This window comes from Stegodyphus dumicola, chromosome 3 (genome assembly GCF_044657685.1).
Source record: "Stegodyphus dumicola isolate Sdum_Otavi_A_Nest chromosome 3, ASM4465768v1".
NCBI classification, from domain to species: Eukaryota; Metazoa; Arthropoda; class Arachnida; order Araneae; family Eresidae; genus Stegodyphus; species Stegodyphus dumicola.
Genome location: NC_140770.1, coordinates 232,692,607 through 232,718,680, shown reverse-complemented (window position 1 = coordinate 232,718,680; position 26,074 = coordinate 232,692,607). Strand labels below are relative to the sequence as shown.

The 26,074-nt window shown below is 31.5% G+C and overlaps 2 protein-coding genes across 7 annotated transcripts in view; one reads left to right on the top strand and one right to left on the bottom strand.

The window, feature by feature from the left end:
- LOC118187105 (SH3 domain-binding glutamic acid-rich protein homolog) overlaps window positions 1–3,409 on the bottom strand; it is a 37,672-nt gene extending 34,263 nt beyond the window's left edge. Inside the window, exon 1 of one of the 2 annotated variants that reach the window (XM_085813905.1) lies at window positions 3,156–3,409. In XM_085813905.1, coding sequence (XP_085670031.1) covers window positions 3,156–3,200 — 45 coding nt within the window. In that variant the 5' untranslated portion in view covers window positions 3,201–3,409. The remainder of the gene's footprint in view (window positions 1–3,155) is intronic. The other variant, XM_085813906.1, reaches the window with a different exon arrangement.
- A 267-nt stretch (window positions 3,410–3,676) lies between these two features.
- Window positions 3,677–26,074, top strand: part of LOC118201385 (uncharacterized) — a 42,315-nt gene continuing 19,917 nt past the window's right edge. For 2 of the 5 annotated variants that reach the window (XM_035373488.2, XM_035373482.2), the window contains exons 1-3: window positions 3,768–4,009; window positions 8,480–8,862; window positions 10,725–10,915. In XM_035373488.2, the coding sequence (XP_035229379.1) occupies window positions 8,688–8,862; window positions 10,725–10,915 (366 nt within the window). In that variant the 5' untranslated portion in view covers window positions 3,768–4,009; window positions 8,480–8,687. The other 3 variants (XM_035373483.2, XM_035373485.2, XM_035373487.2) reach the window with 3 other exon arrangements.

Here is a 26,074-nt window from a genome sequence, read left to right as displayed (position 1 = left end):
GTATATATGCGATTTTGAAAAACGCAGCAAGGAGTTTGCGATTCTGCACTTTAACCGAATTTTGCAGTTAATATTTGTCATGATTAAACAGTTTTGTTCCATAAAATTTCTAGCATAAGTGTAATTCGGCTAGCAGATTGTTGGAAAAAGTGTTCAGTAAATAAAAAGAAAAGAAATATGTCTTTATGGTTGATCTTTACATTATGGTAACTTGGCATTTTTTTTGCGAAAATTTGGCGACCAACTCTCCTACAGCAACCCTCTATTTTTTTTTCCCGCCGCCATTTGTCTTCACGAAGTAAAGACATGTTTCTTTTCTTTTTATCTACCGAACACTTCTTCCAACAATCTACTAGCCGAATTACACTTATGCTAGAAATTTTATCTAACAAAACTGCTTAATCATGACAAATATTCACTGCAAAATTGGGAAAAAGTGCACAATACCATACTCCTTACGCGTTTTTCAAAATAACACATACACATAAACCATGTACACGCCGACTTATTTTTACTTAAAAAAACATCCCAGAATTGCACAAAAATGGCATTGCGCACACTCTTCACTATATCCATGTACACTGCTTTTTTCTCATAAATTAGAAAAATTTCACGAAAATACATGACAATTTTCTCAATCTTTAAACCCGGTAAAAAGAACATATATGAAATTACCTGATCGCGAAAAAGTATTTACCCTTTCCAAATATGAACATTTCCACATATAAAATAAATAAAATATCCAAAAACTTTTACCTCTAAATCATCTATTACATTATACACGTCACCAACGAATTCATACCGCAAGCATTACAAATACTTAGTATCAAATATTTAAATTATTTCCATGCACGTTTACTTCAACTTAAACGTGTACCAAATTCCTACAAACATAAAATTCACAAAATAACTATCATTTAATTAAAATATCACTGAACCATGTACACGTTGACTTATTTTTACTTAAAAAAACATCCCAGAATTGCACAAAAATGCCAGTGCGCACACTCTTCACTATATCCATGTACACTGCCTTTTTCTCATAAATTAAAAAAATTTCACGAAAATACATGACAATTTTCTCAATCTTTAAACCCGGTAAAAAGAACATATGTGAAATTACCTGATCGCGAAAAAGTATTTACCCTTTCCAAATATGAACATTTCCACATATAAAATAAATAAAATATCCAAAAACTTTTACCTCTAAATCATCTATTACATTATACACGTCACCAACGAATTCATACCGCAAGCATTACAAATACTTAGTATCAAATATTTAAATTATTTCCATGCACGTTTACTTCAACTTAAACGTATACCAAATTCCTACAAACATAAAATTTACAAAATAACTATCATTTAATTAAAATATCACTGAACCATGTACACGCCGACTTATTTTTACTGAAAAAAACATCCCAGAATTGCACAAAAATGGCACTGCGCACACTCTTCACTATATCCATGTACACTGCTTTTTTCTCATAAATTAGAAAAGTTTCACGAAAATGCATGACAATTTTCTCAATCTTTAAACCCGGTAAAAAGAACATATATGAAATTACCTGATCATGAAAAAGTAATGAATATTTCCACATATAAAATAAATAAAATATCCAAAAACTTTTACCTCTAAATCATCTATTACTTTTATACACGTCACCAACGAATTCATACCGCAACCATTACAAATACTTATTGTCAGATATTTAAATTATTTCCATGCACGTTTACTTCAACTAAAACGTATACCAAATTCCTACAAACATAAAATTCACAAAATAACTATCATTTAATTAAAATATAATTAAATGCAAAAACACTACTTAAAATATAAATGAGCACATACATTAAATTAATACATACATAAATACCCATTTCGAATTCACTTTAATTACGGCCATGGGATCCAAAAATTCACGAACACTGTTTCAGACAACACAGAATAAAGCCAAATACAAAATTTCCAGATTTTTTCCCGATTTCCCCCCTTTTCCGATTAAAGAACCGTAATTCGTCCATTAATATCACATGACATATCCCATGATCTCTCATTTCCCTCACACAAAATAATGCGTAATCGAAACTGAGTACTGCTCACATTATTACCAAAGTGCCAGGTAGTAACCTTTATCTCCAAAATGTCACCAAACTACCAGTTACCATATTGTAAAGATCAACCGTCTTTACTTGGTGAAGACAAAATGGCGGCCAAAAAAAATAGAGGGTTGCTGTAGCAGAGTTGGTCGCCAAAAAATCGCCAAGTTACCATAATCCAAAGATCAACCACTTTTTTCACATAATTAGGTCTCTGAAATATTATAGAAAAAAATATATACATTTATATGTACATTTATGACATAATTACAAAATGTTTTCATCCTATTGTGTCAAAACCCATTGATCTTAATGGTAAGTCACTGAGTGTTTTGGTTTCCACGAAGGGATCCCCAGTGCTTCAAAGCAGTGTATGGGGAAAAGCTGGTTAGGGCCTCTTCTCTTACTTCCTACCTCCATGGATGGAATATACCATGGCAAGTGAGTTTTTTTACACATAAGCAGTCGCAAAAAGAATATATACAAATATGAGTATACACAAGCAGATATGAGACAATTATATTTTGATACTGCAATAAAAGATTTAAATAAAGAAACTGTTAACCTCAAATGAGCTGCAAAAGGGCTAAGATGTTTGTACTTGCAATTATTTATCTCAGAGTTAATCACATTGCAGTAAACATTTTTTACAGCATTTATGCAAGTATTTGGCAATAGAGTCAATTTTAAGATCTCGATTCCCATAATGGAAGTGCTTGTGATTATTCTTAGAAAAAAAATTAGAATTATTTGGAGCATATATCAGTAAAAAATGTTCATGCAAATTTGCAGTTCAGATTCAAATTTGAGTACTTACTTAAAAAAAGTCGTTTTAAATATACTGCTCTTAATTTTATTACAAAAAATACTTCAGAATTATTTAATATAGTGCGCATGCTCATGTTAACAAGAGTTACAAAAGTTAAACTTTGTATAAATAAACTATCCTTATAAAAACTTCGATTTTTTACACTGACAGCATCACACTGCCGCCTGATGTCACGCCTTTATCCTATTTCAAAGAGAAAACTACCAAAATTTATATATCTTACCTCTTGACTTCCACATATTCCCGATATATAAACTTTGATAGTCATTTTTCTTGATGAAAAGTGTAAGTATCTCGATTTCACTCGACTACACTACACTACCCTACACATCGCAGTAAACCTTGGGATATCTTAACTTCTCAACTTTCACTTCGTAAGCAGAGTGGAAAAAAAAGGTAAAAAGAAAGTGGGACACGATTAAAAAATAAAATAAAATCATTGATTCAAATTAAGTTCCAAAACCAGGCTGCACAGTGCAGGATAACTTATGCTCATCAGATTTGTTTCATAAGGAAATATAACATAATAATCTTTAATTACATATTTTCAAAGTAAAACCGAAACTAATAAGTATGATAGAAAACTTTTCTAATTACAAGAAATGAAAAATACATTTTCAAAGTTTACAAAGTTATCAGCTTTCTTAGCAACCGTTTTTAAAGTTATATTCAAGGGATCTATAACCTGTTTTATCAAAAAAATATTATTTTAATCTTCAAGTTGAAAATACATGCAATGTTTTTATCCGCGAAAGATGCGAAGTGAAGTAATTATATTGGATTATTGTCCGAAATTTAAATTCCGTTAGCGATCATCGTTTTACTGAAGTAAATAATCTATAGTTAACGATTCTTTAAATGTTTTAATTGTTTATGATTGCAAGAAAAAATATGGAAATGAAATTTTACCTAGTTACTGTCTCAATAAATTATGTTCTCTTGTTTTACATCTTTTCATTATTTTATGTTCAGGATCCTTACTTCGTGCAGTGCGATCACAATGATGCATCGTGATTCTTATTCAGGATCTTATTAGAAACCTCGTGACTGTTGTTTGAAACATGATGATTTTGGAAAGTAAAGTATACTCCTTTTTTCAATTGACTTTCAGGCTGTCCATTTTAATAGCTTTTTGTAATTCCATTTTCTTTAATATGCATGTTTGCGATCAAAAAATAGTAGATTTTATGTAGTATAAAATTTTGAAGTTATTTTATGATTTGTATCATTTTTCTTAACCGTTTTACGTATTGATAGATATTATAAATTTTGATTTATTAAAATAAAGCAAAGCATGCATTAAAAATTTAATGCTTTTAATTGTTTTTAATTTAAGGCACCTAAAAATCTTTTTCATGGGTAAAAAGTGCAAATTTATTTCGTTTTTTAGTGAATGTACATATTTTTTGGAATGATTTAAAACAATATTGATTATTGCTGTTGGAACATTATGTAATATATATATATATATTTGTTAATTAATAAATTTTGAAAATTGAGCCATAGCTAAGATTAAGATTTCAGAGAATGGTTTAGTTTACATAAGCCTTTTTCAACACTTATCTAAGCATTTCAGATAAATAGGGTATTAATGCTTTGCATAAATTTATGAATATAAAAGCCTGTAAAGTGTTAAAATGACATTCAAATGCCATCTTGTTATTTTATTCGTACTATTCAATGCCATTATTTTGGGGTGAAGTGCAGAATCGCCCACTTATTTGGCACGTTATGTTTGGCACTTTTTACAACAGTAAGAAGAATTGGATTTTTGTCAATTTCCTATGACGCTTTAACCCATTAACCACCAAAACTACAAGGAATGTTTCTTTTCTCATGAAAATAATAACAAATATTAAATTAAGCATTTATAACATAAATTTAAATTGAAAATAAAAAAAATGCTCTTACTTGTGGAAAAAGCGAGTGTTGCGTCCGCGCAACGTCAGCGGAATAAGACTACGGATGTTTAGTAAGTAGGATTGTACTTGTGTGATGTTTTTTTTGAGTGGAGTGCAGGATTACTTTTTAGCTGTATAACGTTTTATAAATCTACAAATCACTTTACTTGTAATTAATTTAATATTAAAATATACATTGTATTTCTTTTACAAATACAGATTATTTCAACTGAAAGATTCAAGCATGAAAAGCTTGATTACAATCATGATGTAAAGCTTCATTACATACTTTGCATCTGTAAACAGTCTGGCTATAATACTCTTTACAACAAAGTCTTTTGTTATCAACGGACTTTATGATAAAATGTCTACCATCTCCATGCAATGGTTTTTGAATGCTGAATTTACTAGGTCTTCCTGTTGCTGATCTATTTCTGGCTAATTCTACACTCTCAATAGGAGTTTACAAAAGGAATAATGCATTCTCATGTCTGAAATCTGAAAGAGACTTTATATTTCCAGTAGTAAAATGTGGTGATATTTAGTAAGTTTAGATACGGTCTTACCTCATATACAGTCAAAAGTCGTTAATTCGGACACCCGTAATCCGGAATGATCTATAATCCGCACCTCAAAGCTAAAATCTTTCTGCGCATGCGCCGCATTGACGCATGTGCATAGGCGTTTTACTCGTGCACGCAAGACATTTACGACTGGCATATGCATCTGCGCAAGTGCAGAATACGTTTTCGCGTGCGCGTTTAATGTATAATGGACGGTAAAAGCTAAAATTATCTAATTATCTATTTCAGTTATTGTTGATAATTGCGTTGTTCCTTAATCTTCAAATTGGATCCGGCTTATTATTTTTTGCAGACTGTAAGAGCAATTTTCTAAAAGTAAGCTTGAACTTTTGATTATGTCAAATAGAATTTCCGATGCTGGAGCTCCCAAAGGATCTAGAAAACGAAAGTATGTTTCGATGTCCATCAAACAAAAAATGAATTGCTACAAAAAATGGATAAAAGCATATCCTTTGTTTATCTAACCGTTCCGAAATCTGTATCAATTTCACGCTGCTCTGCGCAGGGGGGGGGGGCACGTCGCGGCACGCAATGAACTGAAAGTTGATCTGTCAACACTATCGTTATCTTCAGGGCAGATGTTTTTATTTTAGTCGGCTTATAATTCCTTACTAAATGTAGTATTTAATTTCGATGTACTCCGTCTTTGATATGATTTAAATCAAATTCCTCGTCATTATAAATATCACGAATACAAATCACATAGTTTTCTGGTTGCAATTTTCTAATTTCGGCTATGAGTAAGGTATGCTTTACGCATCCGCGCGTTAAAAGAAATGTTTAATAAAGTGAACAAATAAATATTAGGCTTCTTTTTTGGTAAATTTGGATACCCTTTAGATCATAATTGCTCATTATTTTATAAATTACGGTTTCATATTTTTAATTTTATAATTTCTGCATGCCATCTTACTAGATTTAAACTGATGATCTATAATCCGGAAAAATCAATAATCCGGAATCGCCGAAGTCCCGACGAGTCCGGATTAAAGACTTTTGACTGTAATTTATCAGTATTGTCAAATGCAAATTCTGCTTCATATTCCTGTACTGCAAACGTGATATCGATTCTCGTACAACAGGAACAGAAATGTCCTTATCAAAACACCAACACATTTTTTCTTGAGGTAAAGAATGATATCATGTAAGCAATAATATTCCAATAAATCTTCTCATATAGGCTTCAGATGCAATAAATTCTGGGCATTTTTTTTTTTTTTTTCCCTGAGCGTATATATTTGTCTGTTTGACAAAAAGAGAGTAAATTTCTAAACCAAAAAGAAAATCGAAAATCTGTGCCCTAGTTTTACCTTGTATTTTGTCTTTTAAAATTTCTCTTCTATCTCAGGAAGAACAAGAATGTTCTTCCTGAGACATAACTAACAGTTCCTTTTTTATCCACTTCAAGATTTAAGTCTTCTGCTTTTTAAACTTTTTAGTACGACTATAACTGCTTTTTGAAGGCTGAAACGTACTTCTTCCACGAATTTCAACTTCCCCAGCAGTATCATTTGGTAAAATATCATTATCATTATTTAAAACAGTGTCATTCCTTTCTTCTTTGTCACTAGCTTCTGCAATTTCTGGGGGAACAACAACAACATCAGTTTCATTCTGGTCATTATTAACATTATCATCATCTGTTTCTTTATCAAAAAATCTTTCAAGGGCTTCTTCTAATATAAGATACCTCGTTCTAGGCATTTTTAAATAACCAGAACATCGAAAGGAATGAGTGAAAATGGAGATTGACTACCTGTTTCCTGCTGACGTTGCATCAGCGCAACACCTGTTTTCCCTTCCTTCCCAACACAAATATAAACATCTGACCGATGTAATGTTCTGATAAACGGTGACCTTGACTAAAAATAGATCACTCATAAAGAGGGCGATTCTTTCGTTAAATATTTTCAGCAAAATACCCGGTCGAAAATTTTGCTTAAAGTATGAGATTAATTATTATAAACAAAATAATTGTTGAAGGCAAATATTTTTTACAGAAATAATCTTCATAATATTCCCTACACAAAATCATCTGCTGGTATAAAGTATCTTAGGTAGTTATATTTATATACCCATTTATTTTGACCGTTGCGACAACGCAATACCAGCGGCTAATGGGTTAAGTGAAAATACATCGATGTGTACATGGAAAGTAAAGGGAGTGCGCAATGTGGAATTTATGCAATTCTGTGATGTTTTTTTAAGTGAAAACAGGTCGATGTGTACATGGATACCGAGTTATGTGCAATTCTTAAAAACGCGCCGAGCAGTGGGTGATTCTGCACATTCCCCTTATTTTTAATATTATTGCATTTAGTGGTGAATTATGAAAATTTTAACAAAGTTCATACTTTATTTTGTAAAAACAAAATATCAGAGCCTAATTACATTTCTTGCATTTTATAAAACAGAAAATACAATTAATTTTCTATGAACAGGAAACTATGTTTAAATTTTTAAAAAATCTTTAAAATTTGCGCAAATAAAAAAGAAATCACAAAATATTATAGAAATTATGTAAAATAATGAATGAATTTAGTCATGAGCCATAATTTAGTTAGAAACGGCTGTGTGTTATTTTTAATTTTGCACGTCAGTTGATCTTTTGGAGATTCTAAGGCTGGGCAATGATTTTTCAAAAATGTTTTTACATAAGGTTTGATAATAATTTCTCTTATAGATTTTTCATTTAAATACATACAATTAAAACTGTAATATGTTGTATAGTCAACAACATTTTTAATTATTTCAAATACTGTTTATTGAGCCAAAAGCTTCTTGAATCTAACATAAAAGAGAAACTAATTTAAGTCAAAGTATGGTTATGTAATGTTAGACAAGTGTTTTGTTTGGAATAAATAAACAAGCTAACAAAAGGGAAAGGGGCTCTTGAATTAAAGATAAATTTGAGAAAGGGTTTGTACAAGGCTCCTCAAGCTTCTTATAGCTGATTACTGGTTATATTGAATGAATATATAATTAATAAAGTATTTGCTTTCTTGTGAATATTTGTGAGTGTTATGTTTAGTGTCATTACTTCTAAGGATTTTGCTTTACAGATTTTTACTTCAAAAAGGAAAACAGAATTTTTATTCATCTATGGCACAGGTATTGGAGAGCATGTTCAATTTGCAGTTTTATTCTAGTGCAAACAGATGAATTATTTTTAAAAGATTATAAGTGTGTGCTTGCCAATATTTTTGAAAGAATTATTAAGTTTTTGACTTGAATTTGTTTTACTTCTATTGAAGAAGCCTATGATATAAAATGGATTTGTGTGGAGATCTTCCACTTTTAAATGAGTTAGCTGATTCTGTTGCCGAACAAGAAACTGCTACTTGTACCAACAAAAATATGAAAAATTCTTATCTGAAGACTTCAAAAGAAAATTCAAATTTAAAGCCCATAACTGAAAAAAAGTGTAAAGGAGCTCAAAAATCCTGTAAGTGGAACAACAGAATACTTTAGTTTTGATACTTACATATTATCCCATTGACCATAAAATTGTCGCCAAGCAGCGCGATTTAGCACCAGTTATTCATAAGCATGATGAACCAACAGACTCATAACATCTGTGCTTTCATCTAATTTAACTCTAATTGATTCACAGTAAGCCATGTTTTGATTTTATGAAATTAGGATATAAATTAGCTCTTAGTGCTGTATTTTTTTATTTTGCATTTTGAAAAAGAACAAAATGAATAAATACAGTTTTGGTCCTGCCTTCTACAGGCCAAACCTTCTACAAGATTATTTTCAAAATTAAGAAGTATGTCTTAATGGACAAGATCTGGCCAGTTGCTTACAAAACAGTAATAAACTGGAGCAATTACCAGCAGGAATTTTGTGCTCATACCATTATAAACAGAGCTTCTGGTAAAATCAGAGGGCGTATAAAATAGTAGAAACCGGTGAAAGAAAGCCTTTTTCTGATTCAGGAAAATGAAATGGATTAAATTCTGATAGCTTATTAGTGAAGTGGCATCAGTTATTTGAGAACTTCCCAGGAACATTTGTCACAGCTTTGCTAGGATCTCTGCTAACTTTCGCGGCTGATGGGATAATACGTGAGTACCAGTTTTAATTCTGAATATTTCTGTAAGTTTTACTTATTGCTCTGAATCCTTAAATTTTACAGAGTACAAATGCTGATTTTGATGGTAATATTTACTCTGGGAAAAACTTCTTTTGACATACCAAATTACTCTTCAAATTATATTTTACTACTGTTATTTTTTCCAATCTTGGCTCTAGCATTTTTCCTTAGGCTAAGTGATCAATATAATTGGTGTCATGCATAAGTTAAATGTATTGACAATTCCAGGAGAAAATGGACTTTTATTTATTTTCTGCCTGTAAAATGAACTTAGTATTCTGATTCTTAGTACTGAGTATTCTGAAAACTGACAACCTAGGTGGCTACCTATGTTTGGAAATGTCTATTTATGATTTTAATTGGTTTCATTTACTTTTTAAAGTGTACTTATTGATTTAAGAGTTCAAAATTGAATTATTTTAAGTGGAAAGCTGTTAAATATTGAAGCTGATTATCTGTTAAACTTTTTTAGAGATGGAATGGTGGCTTTCCTCTGCTATTTTTTTTTTTTTTTTTTATGATTGCTGATTTTTTCACATAATTTGCATACAGTAGAGAAAATGTATGCTGTATTGCCAAATGCAATAACATGTTTATCTGTTATCATAAATAGCTGTGTAATGATGTAGTTGCAAATATTAAAGAAGACTGAACTTCAATCCATGAATTTGTCATCTAGATTTTCAGATGTTTAAGCATAAGATTTACAGTTGCTGACCTGGCAACTGCCAGTTATGGAACGCCTGGAAATTAATAAAAAATGCACTCTTATTGATCATGATAATGGGATATTATGTACAAAATGGTAAAACAAGTATCAGGATCAATTCTAAAATTAATGTCTTTTTACAAATTTATTGTCTTTATTTATTGGCTTTTTACAAAAATTTAAACTATATTAAAATGTTTATGCCTTCAAAATAAAAAAATCTTAGAACTAACATTTGTTATGGGTATACTGTGTGTTGTCGTCAATAAAGTCTGCTTGGTGAGATTTGCGCCAGCAAAACAGAAAAGTACCTATAAAGTTAGATTAAAAATCTGTGTTATGAATTAACAACTAAAATCTAAAAATGAAATAAACATTTCCTTCCACAGCTGACTAAAAAAATTTTAATTTTATAACAAAATGATATAAAGGCTTTTATAAGGTTTGTATTATCATGTCATTGCTAATGTATCATTTTCAACTAATGAATTTATTTCAGGTTATGGTATTTCTCACACAAATAAATCTATATATCAAAGCAAATATTTTAAACCACAAGTAGTGAAAAGAAAATCTGCACCAGTCTGTGTTCGATTGTCGAATTCATCTGCTGAGATGGTATTATTTGAACGAAAAGTTGAAATTAAGGATTTAGAGAGTCAGGTTGTTTACTTACAAAATCAGTTAAAGGTGAGACAAAATTTTTTTATTCTGTTTTCAATGTGGATTGAAGTGTTGATAATTCTCCCACTTTCTACTTTTCTTATTTGTCTTTAACACCTTGAGGAAGTGTTATTGTTTCCAGTTAACAACGATATTTTGTCCATTATTACTAAGATCAGAATTATGATGGCACATTATGCTAATTGATGATGCATAAGATCTTGTATTTATGTTTGATATGATGAATATGCATTTCAGTGCATATTTATATTATTTTGATATTTTTCTACAGTGCAACCTCGGATCATGAACACTTCACATCACAAACAGTTTGGTTCACAAACAGATTCTTTGAATAAAAAACATCTCAGGTGATGAAAGGTGTTTAATGTGAAAGTTTAAGTAAGCAAAATGGTTTTTGTGGTAAATTTTGCGATATAATTAATACTCAGAAGTATCTGAAAGCACCTTTATTATTTTCTATTGCTTAACTCTTATTCACGAAGCCTGGCAGCAAGTGACTTACAGGATAATGAATTCAGCCTGGTGGAAATTATGGCCAGACGGGGCTGCAAGTTTAGTTACTTTAAATGCTTTAACCCTTAGGACATTTTTTGTTATTTAGGAAGTCTGTGTCTAGGAAACACAATAGGCTAAGAAGTTAACTATTAAGACCTGATGTACCGTACTTGATGGCATATAAGACGCACCCTTAGTTAGAAGGCCACACACAAGGAAAAAAAGTTTCAATTGTCCACGCGACAGCGTGGTACCACAATAACTTAAAATGTGGTTTCTTTTGGTTCTCATGTTTTGTAAAAGCCAAATAAACAATCATTGAATGCAATTACCAAACATATTTTTATTAAGGAAAATTAACAAACGGCAAGCTATTTTGAACATGATATGTAAATTTCAATAATGAATAAATGAATGAACGACAAGCAATGAAACATAATACAAAATAAAGCAGAAACAACAAAAAACACAGATTCAAGGAAAACGTTGCCCTATCATGAAATTAGACTTCCAAGAATACCAAGTCTACCAAGAATGACACTTTCAAAACCATAAAAATCCTTTTCACTATCATCATCACCGAAAACAAGAATATCGTCATCACTACTGTTTCCGTCATCGCTAGTATCACCTTCTTCGAATAATGCGTTGTCTTCTGTTTTGTCAAGAGCATTACTGATTCCGCACTTCTTAAAGGACGTAACAATTACTTCAGCCTTTACGTCCTCTCAAGATCTTTTTACCGACTCACATACTTGTTAAATAGAGGGCCGCTTCATTCTACCTGAGGGTGTGATGTGGCTCTCCTATCCACTTGTTCAATCGTTCTCGCACTTTTTCCTTAAATGGCTTATTCACCGATACATCTAAAGGCTGTAATTGGCTAGTCAGTCCACCAAGAATGACAGCTATCTGGGTTTTTAATTCTCTCGCTTTATTCTTTATGGTTTCAGTTCTATGGGCGCTAAACTGATCCAAAAGCAAAAGAGAGGATTTTTTAAAAGTCCATCAGGTCACCTTGCCTATACGTTCTGTAACCACTGTTTCATTCTAGCTTCGTCCATCCAGCCTTTCGTATGAACATGAACAATTACACCCATTGGAAGCTTTTTTTTTTTTTTAATATGAAAAACGGCGGTAGTTTTGTGCCATCAGCACAACATGTTAGAATTACCGTATATCAGGTTTTTTCATGACCTGCGGTTTTTATGGTTGTGATATTGGGGGGCCCCCAACTTGTCAGCAACAGTAGTAGTGACTGCTATGAACTGGAAATTACACAGACTCTTAGGAAGGGTTTAACTCCCTTTTTATTTCACTTTAGAAATCACAGTTGCATTCATTTGACGCTCACAAACTACGCTGACCCGGCGGTTAAACAAAAATAGAAAAGTACAACTAAAAATAAGTGACAGGATGAATAAATAACGAAGTCACTATCTATGAGGCTCTATAATCATAACTATCTTAACCGCGTTCTAAGATACAGCTGAGATTCAGCAAACTTTCTGATTAAGAATTTGAAAGATTCAACGAACTATTGAAATAGGCACACAGGCCGAAACGCGCGGTTCTTAAACTTTCTACCAAGCAACCTTCACGCTCGTGATTCAAGAAGCACACTTACAAACTCGTTTCCCTTCTATAACTTCTGCTAAAAATTTGAATATTCTGCGCGTTCTACTACGATTTACATACTCTGGCATTGGCAATTCTAGGGGAAAGTAAAGGCTTGACAGGAAAGATAGTTTAAACTTAAAATAAATGTTAGTTAAAATAAATATAAACCCTACATGGTTATTGATTTAGACCCTTTAATACTCACAGTCTTGTTGGATGGTACATGAAATGCGAGTGGAATTTCATCCATATTTCGTATTTGACCGAGCTCAAAAGAAGTTTTCTTGCATGCATTTATAACAAACCTATGAAATGCTAGTATTTTTTCTCCATAATCTGCTGGCATTTTCTGTGCAATAGTTGTTTTTGTGTGCATTGATAAGCCTTGCCTTTTCATGAACCTGTAGCACCAGTCCTCAGACCCTGAAAAATTCTGATTCCCATGTTTTTCTGCAAATCCTTTGGCCTCATTGAGTTATCATTTTGGTTGAAACACTTATCCCAGGTTTCCTCTTATCTGTCACCCACATTTTCAAGTTCAGGCCAAGATAGAGCTGGGTATCAAAGATTATGTTTTTGTTTTTTAGCAGTCTTCAGTTGATCTTCCTGCCGTCGCCAAGTACATATCATTTTTTCGGTAGGTGGTGGACCGAAATGCCTTGCTGCTGCTTTGTTTCCATGCACTTTGGCTTAGTTTAACACTCCTAGTTTATACTGAATTGTGTAGCTTAATCTCGTTTCCTGTAGTCATATTTTCCAGGGTATTTCTTTTAAACAAATAGTTTTAAGCACCGATACCGACACGTTTATACAGAGTAGCACTGATACCGAAACGTGTGTCGGCTGAGTCAAAGAAAGTCTATGTAAAGAAGGAAAGGCTCCATTGACGTAATGTGACCATCAAACCTGTTCGAGCTTTGGCGCTTTTGGGAGACAGATATTCCACGCATGCGCAAAATAATTATGGCAGATATAGAAAAAGTTATGTGTATCTAGACCTTTATCAGGGCTAAAAATAGCATTCAGTATTGAAAGTTAACCTGTGTCCTTCACATATAAGCCGCAGGTAACTTTTTTGAGACCAAATTTAGGAAAAAAAGTGCATCTTATATGCCTTCAAATATGGTATTTACTAGATGATCATAAAAATGAGCTCAGCAAGAAAGAATGACAGCAACTTAAAAGTAATACTAAAAAGTAATTATGGTGAAAATAATTGAAAGAAAAGGAAGGACAAAGAGATTATTCTTGTTTTTTAATTTATGAAATTTGTCAAAATGAGGTCAGAAGGAAAATTTTCATGCAATGAATATTGCTCTGATAAAGAAGTAGCAGGCTGTAAAACAACCAATTTCAGTGACAATCACATGTCTCACTTTAGAAAATTTTTAAATATAAGCAACAGCAAATCCCATTGGACAAATACTGAGGAAAAGGGAAGTTAAATGGGTCTTCAAAAGATAAATGAAAGGTCTTAAGGGTATATAAAAAGATAAAAGGAAAATGCCTTATAAATGCAGTTACCTGATGATTTAATGAAAGGTTATAGTATCATCCAACAACAGCATCTTCCTTATCATTTTCCACTTATGCAGTTTACTGTCCTTCACACAGAAACAGTTAACTGTTTTTAATATTACAGAAACAGTAAACTGTTTAATATTTTTTACCTTTTTATTTTGCATTTAATGTTTTCTATTCATTTTGGGTCCTGAACCTTTTCACAAAGTACAGTTGTAAAGTTTAAATAAACAATTATCTGTGGTCCAGGAATTAATTAATCTATTTTGCATTAACACCTATGGGGAAATTGTTTTGGTTTACAAACATTTTAGTTAAAGAATAGCCTTCAAGAATGAATTAAATTTGTGAATTGAGGTTTCACTGTACTATTCTTGCTTTCAAAAACAGAATTTATACATGCTCACAATAAATTAAGAAAATATATATATATAATAGAGCTTTTAAAACTGAAATTCTTTTTGAGTAGAGTTTATATTTTGTTCAGCAGTAAAGATTTAATCTTATGAGTTAGTGAAATAGATTTTACCATATTTACTTGTGTATGTTTGCTTTCCCATTTTCTATTTAATTTTATCATTTGAAAACCAGGTTAGGGAAAGTATGCTTGAGTATACTGTTTCTAAGAAGACATCTTAAGTTATAAACATATCACATTAAAGAGCACTTATAAAGAATGCATTTATGTTATTATATTATGTATTTCAAAGGACTTCTCAATTTCAATTATATTCTTTTTACTTATGCAAAATAACTTCCTATTTATGCCTGCATTTTACATTGTTACCATAAATCAGAAGTTTCTAAATCACATGGTAAAAGAAACTAGGGGTAGACATATGCAAGTAAATACAATATTATTATTATTTTTTTAAGTTTAAAAGAATTTAGAAGTAAAAGTTTCTTCATAGTGTTAAATTGTGATATAGTGATTTCTAAGTTTTCAAATCACAAGCTATTTATTTATGATATTTCATTTTAAAGTAAATATTAGTTTATATTATTATTAAGTAAATAATTTCCCATAAATATCCTGAAAAATTAAATATAATATTTAAAAAAAAGTTTAATCTTTTTCTGGGGGCTGGGACGTCCCGAGCAAAGTGTACGGCAACTAGGGGCTCGGGACAGTTTTTCCTTGGTCGCAGGGGTAGGAATTCTAACGCTTGAGGCTTGACGATTATTTTACGACACCCTAACGACTGCGTTCTTTTGTGGGATTTCGCTAATGGGTGAGGGTAATTGTCCGTAATTTGAACCCACATGGCTTGTTTGTGAATTCGGTGTCTTCCGGGAAATATTTTCTTAAGAGGAGAAAATAAAAAGAATAATTTGTTACTTCGATTCTCGCACGTTTGTGTTTTAAGATCTTTCTTCAATTTTTTTTCTTTTGCAAATACCGTTATATAAATTCTTTGAGTTGATATTTATCATTTTTTCGAGTTCAGTATTAAATAATGGATAAACATAAAAGAAATTTTCTTTGTTTCATTCTTTTTGTAATTGTTTATTTCAATTTATTCCATTTTTTAATGTGCATGCAAAGGCAGTGTAATGAATATAAACGTTTCAGGTGATAAAAATTAATTTTTATGTTATTTCTAAATGACATACATTCCACGTCTACTGTTAACTTGAGTGAAATTTTGGTTTGTTATGTTCTAAATTATAACTAGCGGCTGAGCAGATAAAATTTCTTTAACACTGATTATTCAACCCGGGTTCAAATTTCAATGAACGGAATGACTGCATGAACGTATTCATTCACGTATATGAGCCAGTTTTCTTCGAGCATCTTCCACGAAAGCCCCTTTGATTAGGCAGATAATCTTTTCTTTAATCAGACGAATAAAAATAAAATTATATTTGAAATAAGAAAGCTATATTTATGAGCGTCTCATAACTATATTTAGAAACCCTTCCTTTTATAAATAATTTTGATGACAAAATGAATTTCGACTGTGTGATAAATGAAACACGAATTTTTAGCAGTTAGTGAAGAACATTTTATAATTCAAAATTTAAAAAGTTTCTAAACTTATTAATTTATTCGTTGTTATATGTTTGTGTCTATAATATGATATCTGTATCAATTCTTTCAGAAAGTAGATACGTTAGTTTAGATTAATTAAATATGGGAAAACACACGAAGGTTGCCTTCCTAAGGGAAAGGATGCCTTCATGGAGAACTTTTAAGGGAAACTATCTCGTATTCATGTTTCACATGGGGCAAATAACGAAAACCAACCATGCAGCCAACCCGATCGCCTGGCCTCGAACCCAAGTTCAAGTACCAGTATTTTTTTCTGAACATTCAGTCACAGGTAGTGTTCAGAAAGTAATTAATTTTTATGTGAGAATGCAGCAACAATATAAATTGATGAACAACTATTTCCTTTCTGTTCTAAGGTAAGAGTAATATATAATATCTCTAAGTGGTAAACCTAAATTTTTGTTATTGAATACATTGAAACTCAACAAGGATTTTATTTTCTAAACCTCCAGTGTTTGCTTCTGCATTTCTTTACCGAACCAAAAACTGTGAAGCAGTTAAAAAACTTAAAGATCTTATATCCCTGATATGAAAGCAGATCAAGCCTGGGAACGCTATTTGCAATGTCACATGGAAGAAAAATAAAAAAAAAAAAAAAAAAATTCTTACCTCCCGCATTGGTAAATTTTTGTTAGTTCATGTTTGTCAGTGTTGTTCAATAATGATTCAATGCAGCACAAATGCAGTTACCAATTTCTTTTTCCTCAGAAATGAATTTTACAGAAGTGCAAATCCAATAACACTCATTTGGGAACTCGAAAATGCTTTCTAAATGACACTTGTAATAATTAAACTGTATTTAATTTGCTCTTCAGTATTAGGATAATTATAATACTTAAAATGAAAATCTATATATTGTTTGAAGGATATGTTTGAATATTTTAAATCACTAAATTTTCTATACTGTGACAAGTGAATATAGGTAACTCTGGTTACTTCGCTTATTTTTCAGTATATAACCTATGTGCAAGTTTAAAAAGTCATTTTAACCAAAAAAATGAACAAAATTGCCTAGTTTTAGCATAAAACATTTCGTCTGAAAATAAAACAATAAATTGCGTTTCGTGGGAAAACTGCATACATCTACCTGCAGTGTGAAAGCGATTAGAATACTTCCCTCATTCTAACGCCTAGAGCTTTGGAACTGGACCGAGAAGAAATACTGACCGCTAACAAACCTCTACCCTAACTCTTCCTGCGAGCAAAAGAGTACTAATCACCTCGTCGTTAAGAATCTATCTGAAAAATGTTTCCCCCTTTCCATAACAGCTGAGTGAAGGAACATAACTATTTGTCGAGCCCATGTGGAAAGGTTAATAAATAAAAGTTTAAATAAAGAGCAATGCTTTTAGACATTACAATTTTTTTTAAAGTAAACTATTAATAGTAGTTGCATTCTACTAATCAAGAACTTAATCTGGGATTATAAGACACTCCAAACGGAATGGAAACTTAGTACAGTCAAAAGTCATTAATCCGGACTCGTCGGGACTTCCGCAATTCCGGATTATCGATTTTTCCGGATTATAGATCATCAGTTTAAATCTGGTAAGATGGCATGCAGAAATTATAAAATTAAAAATATGAAACCATAATTTGTGAAATAAAGAACAATTATGATCTAAAGTGTATCAAAATTTACAAAAAAAAAAAAAAAAAGCTTAATATTTATTTGTTTACTTTATTAAACATTTCTTTCAATGTAAGTTGTTTAAGTTGCTTTGTTTTATGTGATAATACTTTCTCTTTAATTCTATAAACAGACATAATTTCTTCTTCAGTTATAAAGTTCCGCTGTTCAAGTCCTATAATTGCTGTGTCGAGAATACCGACTAATTTGTCAACGAAATTTTTTCGTTTTCAATAACCTCTGTGTCACTTTCTTCACTATCGGAAGCGAATTATATTGCTGAGGAATTTGATTTAAATCATATCAAAGGCGGAGTACATCGAGATGAAATACTACATTTAGTAAGGAATTATAAGCCAAATAAAATAAAAACATCTGCCTTGAAGATAAGGATAGTGCTGACAGATCAACTTCCAATTCATTGCGCGCTGTGGCATTCCTGCAAAGAATTTGGAACATGCAATCATTTTATCAATTACAGAACTGCATATGATTGCCGTTAATAGGGAATTACTCAATAAGGCCATATGTGAACTAAATATTTCTGAAAAACGTGTTGCGTTGATAGCTTTGATTCTTAAAGAAACCAAGATGCGAACTCATTTACAAGGTGACCTTGCAGAACAACTTGAGGTCAAGAAGGGAGTGAGACAAGGGAATGCTTTGGCATGGCTCCTTGTTTAATATTGCACTCAAAACTTATTAGAGATTCTAGGATCAATATTTGAGGAAATATTTTTGATAAGACTGTTCAATTAATTACTGGCTGATGCAGATGATTTTTGATTATATATCAAAGATATTTTCTAAATCTGGCTCTAGAGCAGGGTCTGAAAAGTATTGTTACGAAATGTACAGGCCATGGACCTTATAAGAAATAGACTAACCCAAATAGGTTTTCTCCCTCGTCTGAGGCATTCCTGGCTGTCACCTTGATCACATCCGGAGGAGTAGGGACATCTTGCAGAAATTTAACAGTGGTTGCCTATTGGAGAGTGTATAATTGTCAAGAAAAAGCTGGTTGTAGTGCCTCATTTCACAAATTAGAATTTCTATATATTTTTATTTTTGAAATTGAGATTGATTTTTAAAAATTTAGCATATTTATCAAGCATAATTAACGTTCCAAATAATTATAATGCTATTGCATGCTTTCAGGGCTGGATATTTTTTTAGCTTTTCCTATGCTGTAAGGAAATTTGTAACTACTTCTTTTAGAAAATAATATTCTAAATCTGAACTAATAGAAACTTTCAAACAAGCACTTTTCTCTTGCAATTTTTATGCTGTTTTGTTTAAAATTCTGAATTGTGCTGCTTTTTTTAAATTATAGATGAGTATTATAGCACAATTTCTATAAAGGAATTTTTTTTCAATTATATTTCATAATACATCGTAGTGATAAACACTTTTGACTCCTTAAAAATTTTTATACATTTCATTCTAATATTAAAATTGTATTTAACCGTAATAATTAATTTTGCTTGTATTATTGTTAATTTAATTTATTAGACCAAAGGGACGGTAGCCTAGAAAGACTGTTAGTTTCGAAGCGGCATTTTGCGGTTTTACTATAAATGTCCGTGTCTCCTTTCAAATTGTTGTTACTAAATATTATTGCCCTGTATTATATTTAAAGAAATTAAATAATGAAGAATCTGCATGAATACATGTGTGTTTCTCGCACTGTGACAAAATTGACAGTATCTAGAGCCATCAAATTTTGAATAATGTAATCCACCATCCGAACATGGGCATCTGGACGGCCGAATTTCGAATTTGTATTAATCTATTTCATATTTTGTAAAACTTTAACTAATTTTTGATTAACAAACTCAACGAGTTCAGAGCGAGCACTGTACGGAAAATAACAGTTTTATCTCCAGTGCGGAAATTCTAAAGATATGCTGTTTTCAAATGTATAGGGTTTACGGGCGAAGAACATGATATTCAATAAATATAGGTAACACACAAAATGTTAAAAAAAGGTTCCTTTTGGGCGTAATGTAACATCTGAATGCTTCTAGATTTTATTTTACTTTCCCCCCCCTTCATTACATTCAGAAAATTTTATGCTCCGAATTTTATAAATTACTAACATAAATATTCCACTTTATTGTTAATAAGTTAATGATGATATAATCAAATAAATGATTGTTTTGTAATGTTATTATAGTTTTGAAAATCACTGCCTGAAAATGGTCATTAAATTTTTTTAAAAAAAATTATCAGATCTTTTTTAATTTTACCTTATTTATTTCAAAGCATCACGCACTATCAATCTTATTTAATTTTACGTTATTTGTACGCAAAATTAAGTTCATAAATTTTGTGCTTAGAGTTTTTACCGTTTTACTAAAGTAAAGATGTTTGTACAAGAATTACGCGTGACAAAAATGCACGAAATGCAGTAAAAAGTGCTTTAATGAGATATATTAAATCCTATTTGGAAAAAAACTGTGGCTTTCATAATCTCATCACTATACAACATATCACATTTAATAATTAAAAAGCGTTATGTGATACAAACGCCATAGATTTCAGTGTTAAAGTAAACCAGATCGTCCCTACTCTTTCTTGCCCACATGTCGGTTACGCGCGCCCTGCCCACTGGGTTAGTCTATCTCTTATAAGGTCCATGGTACAGGTGTGGTAAGATGGCTTTCCTGCAAAGCAGTTTTGGGGTTGCCATAAATTGCAAGGCAAGGCAGGGTGCCACAATTATTGAGAAATCGCCCATTTGGCGACAAAATTGGCAATATCCCATGTACGGATGGAGAACCACCTTCTGGAACGAATTCTTACTGGTTTAGCCCAGAATTCTTGAACACAGGCTGAAAGCTATATAAACCCTGCTGGTCCGCAGTCAATCAGTGTGTGCTTCATCGAGAGGGCGAGTGAGTGTGCCTCATCTAGTCAGTATCGAGTTGGTGTCTCGTCTAGCGTGTCGATCCCTGCGGAGTCGATCGAGTTGACAGCTGGGCAATGAGTGCTGAGTGGGTCGTCAAGTGCACCGAAGGAGTCTCTTAATGCATCGTCGAGAGAGCGTGTTGAGCTCCGGGAACAACTGGAAGTCGGGAGCTGTGCTCTGTGTGTCATCAAGTGCATCACGAGTTGTAGCGTGGAGAGTCTCGAGAGTAAGTGGAGTTCCGAAAACGACCAAGGAGAGTCGAAAGCTGTACTCTGGTGCTTTGCAGGGAAGCTGTCTCCACCGTGATAACCTGATAACCTGAAGGCTGTGTCGCTGATCGTGTCAATGTGTTTATAGTAGTTCATCAATGACTGTAAAACGTGTTTTGGAGCTGTCCTGATAATACTGGCAAATAAAGTGTGTTTCGATACTTCATCAACTGTCGTCGTTATTCACTCCAAATCTACGAACCTCGTACGAATGTGAAGGAAGAAAATAACGTAACAACTGGTATCAAAAGTGGGATAAACACAACAATATATCTGAATATTTCCCTTCTTTTAATGGCATTGGAACCATTCGGGCATAAAAAAGTGCAGTTTCCAAATTAGGCAAAAGAGCAATCTTATTTTGGCATATATTTTGAATGCTACAGAAGGTGAAATTTTCCAATTGATTAACTTTGTGAAGAAATATAGGGAAGCAATAACAAATGAGAATGATATAACAGAAGTTTTTCATTGTAAGGACAATGCCCCAACCAGCAGTGAAATAATGGATGGCAAAGTCTGTAATATGGTTTTTTAAACGCAGAACATATTGCTAGGGACAGTGATGAAAGTGACAGAGATTTTTGTGGATGTAGAGATTTAGATTGCTTAATAGTTTAATAGGAATTTTTACTCTGCTGGTTACAAGATGAGAACAGTGGAACTTTATAACTGAATAAGAAACATATGTCTTCTATAAAATTAAGGAGAAAGTGCAAAAAATTAAACAGTTTAAACGACCTAACTGAAAGACATATTTAATATTTTTTTTTTCAAATTTTGATTTCTTTAATGTCAGAAAGGCTTTATTATTTCATAGACATTAATTTTATAATTTTTACATGCCATCTAACTGATTTAAACTGATGATCTAAAATCCAGAAATAGTGAAGTGCTACCGATTTCAGATCTGAAACTTTGTACCGTGTAAATTACTATCAAATGAACTCTCTTCTTTATACATGTATAGATGATTTTAATGAATTCAGCTAGTGTAATTTCATGGTTCTGGTTAGTAATTAATAATAATTAAAATTAATCTGTGTTTATTAGTTATAAATTGTTTAGTTTGTTAATGTTGATTTAATTTTTGGTGATGGTGAGAGTATTTGCATGGTATAAAACGTGGTTGCACACCAAAGGAGCATATATTGGTAAAAATATATTTACGGTTCACCTTTGGCGATTTTTCGCAGCACATTAATACCAAGTTTGTGCAAGTCTTTGACTTGTTATTTTGGCTTTCCAAAAATCACCGCTACACAAAGACGAAATAACAAATAAAAAAATTGCACAAACTCTGTATTCATGTACACATCAACTTATTTTCACATAAAAAAAATCGGAGAATTGCACAAACTTGGCATTGTATTTGGCCCTTTGACCAGGTATACATTGATCTATGTTCACTTAAAAAGTCAAAGAAGCAGCCAACAAAAAATATAAAATCTCAATAAACTACATTTTAAATCAAACAATGAAATAACATAAAAAAGGAAATTCATCTTAGCACTGCACAAAGAAAATATCTGCTTACCTTATTTACGAATTCACACCTCTTCAGTCAAAAAAAATTCCTTAACAGCATCCAAAAACTTCGTAAAATTATCTGAACTAGAATCTGTTTACTGGCATCGCCACATAAATTCACAAAACAAGAGTTAAAAATATCCTTCATAACGACGTTCGACCATACGCATTTCCTTTCTTCAAACAGGACACTTCATAATGGCTACTAAGTAAACCTTCATTTACACACCAGTCAAGTAATGCTCTTTTCCCCTTTCTTTCCAAATCATACAGAAACTTCAAATTAATCTTACCACATTCAGCCATTCTACCATCTAAACCACAAAACAAGCAATGTATTTCCTAACCAATATACACACCACAAGCCGTTACAAATCTTTTCCCAATGTACTGCAAACATACAACCAATTATGTCATAATAGGGTTTCCATAGCATTCAACTACTCAGGTTACCATAAATGAAACAACAACTTCTCGATAATATAAGGAGCACCCTTCAGTCTACTCTAACCCATATATTTGATGTAAGTAAAATATCAACGTTTACTGGTGCTTGCCTTGAGCTTAATAATAAAGATGAATGTTATATGTCAAGCTATGACATGAAGGGAAAAAAACATAATGAATAACAGGTAATTAACTTAATTAGTATTAATTGCCGGCAGGTGCTAAGCTGCAACCATTCCATGTGATATTTCATATGAATGCTGTCTGGGACACTGCTAGATTGATATTCTAGTCTTCAACAGCCACATCGATAACCAGGACAACACACACACACTGGATAGACACATCAGGACACACAGTCGTCACACATTGCTTAGCTTCTATGATGGGATTATATAACATTGAACTTTTCACTTTTTCAGCACTGCACAACTACAAGGGAGAATGTAGATTTCCATGACAATACAATACTATTTAAAAGATAAAAATATATAATTCATATAATGGCAACACACTTTCTTTTAAAGTAAGCTATTCGTGCAAATTGAAATAATTCTTGCATTTAAACTTGTAATCCAAATTAAGGTTTAACTTGAAATTAATGTAGATAATTACTGAGAGAATTAGATTTTTGTAGTGTAGTTTACATGAGATGAGATCACTTGGGGTCACGTGATATGAAATAGTGAATCAGGATGTAGCACCATGAAAGCATAGTAAATTCGTAAATTAATGTCTTTTTACAAAATTATAAGCAATATTAAAATGTTTCTGCCTTCAAAATGTCTTAGAACTAACATATGCTAACATTTTTTATGTGTGTACTGTATGTTGTCACCAATAAAATCTTCGCGAGATTTGCACCTGCGAAACAGAAAAGTACTCATTAATATTATTATTAAAAATAATCTTTGGCATCAGTTACAAATGCTGTAAAATTTAAAGCTGAAGTTAGATATTACTAAATAAGTAATTTTCTTAGAATTGATTGCATAGTTTTAATATCTCATTTTAAAATTTCAAGTTAAAAATTGTTCAAGCTGAAAATTAAAGTAAAAATATTATGTTGTGCCATTTTTGTCTTTCTGAAAATTTTGTGTCCCAACCTAAAGAACAGCACACATAACATTTTTATATTTATGAATTGTCAAACTAAAATGTACTATATTGATATGCTTTTAAGAAATTTATAATATGTCTCTACAGCCATTAATCCCCTTACAATTTTATGTTGTATACAGAAAGCAGCATTACATTATACAGAAAATCAATATAAATTAAAAAATCTGTACAAGATAAATTGTTGCAGAATATGAATGAATTATCGTGTAATGTACAAATTTATAAACATAAATTCTAACATTTATATACATTAAGTATACTGTAAATGTTCTGTAAGTAAATATTTATATTTCCTGTCCTGACTAATTTTAGGTTTCAGTTAATTTACCTTTCTTTATCATGGATGCTTATCTGAATGAATTATTTTCATCGTAATATAGTGACAATGAATCATTTTATTCTAATACAGTGATAATTAACACTATACTTTGCATTGATATTAATAATAAATTACTTTGCTTATTGTGCTTTTTGTTTTCCAAGTTTCCATTCTTGGTTATAAAAATTAGTATTGAATTTAGAAATTATGTGTCACCGCTTTATTGCCACTGAAGCTCATACTCAAAAGAATATAATCATTTTCATGATTTAAGTCAAGCTTTTAGTTGTAAGAAGTTTAATTTCATGCAATGAAAGCACTTTTCTGTAGATAGTTTTAATACTTCCGAGCAAATATATGGAGTCAATGGAATAATGTTTGTTGTACCTTTTTTTTTTTTTTTTTTTGTTTGTTTGTTTTAATTAAAAACTTTTCATTTCAAAGTAGTAATTTCAGTTAGACCTTACACATGACTTTCTTTGTGAGGCATTACATTTTTAAATCTTTAAAATTTTGTATGTCTTTAAGTTCACTGCCTCCCCCCCCCCTTTTTTCACATTTCTTTTTAGAGTACTATTCCATTAGAGTGGTGTCAGTCAAATATGAAGAAAAAATAATGAGAAAATAATGATACGACAACACGTCAAATATCATGACTCGAGAATTTAACATTTAAAATATTGCGAGTTGAGATTTCTATATGAAATATGGTCACTTATTATTTTTTTTGCCACATTTCACCATTTTTTTAATACAATGGGTTACACAATTTTGCAATTACCTAATGATGACAAGGCTGCCATTAGAATTGTTTCAGGACAAAGGAATAATTCATAACAAGAGACTTTGTTCTCAAAACCATCCGATGAAGTTAACTTTTGACTAAATTAAAGCTCCTACATGGCATTGTTATGTATATGTTCTCACTGTGAAAAAAAAATATGATGTGTAGACCACATGACTTCCTTGTACGGAATATTAAATTATACACATTTTTTCTTGCATTTAATTTAAGCTTATTGGATTGAATTAAATCTACTTTGTTGATAACACATAAACCACAATAGAATAAATGCACTCTTTAAAATTCACTTTATTTGTTTACCATAGCGACATTCTGGCACTATGTTGACTTAACAGCGTTACATTTCATTCATTTTATAACTCAGAATGCACAAAATTTATATCATCTTAAGAATTATCTAATTGTTGCCACATGTGCTGTTCAAATACTATAATAAATCT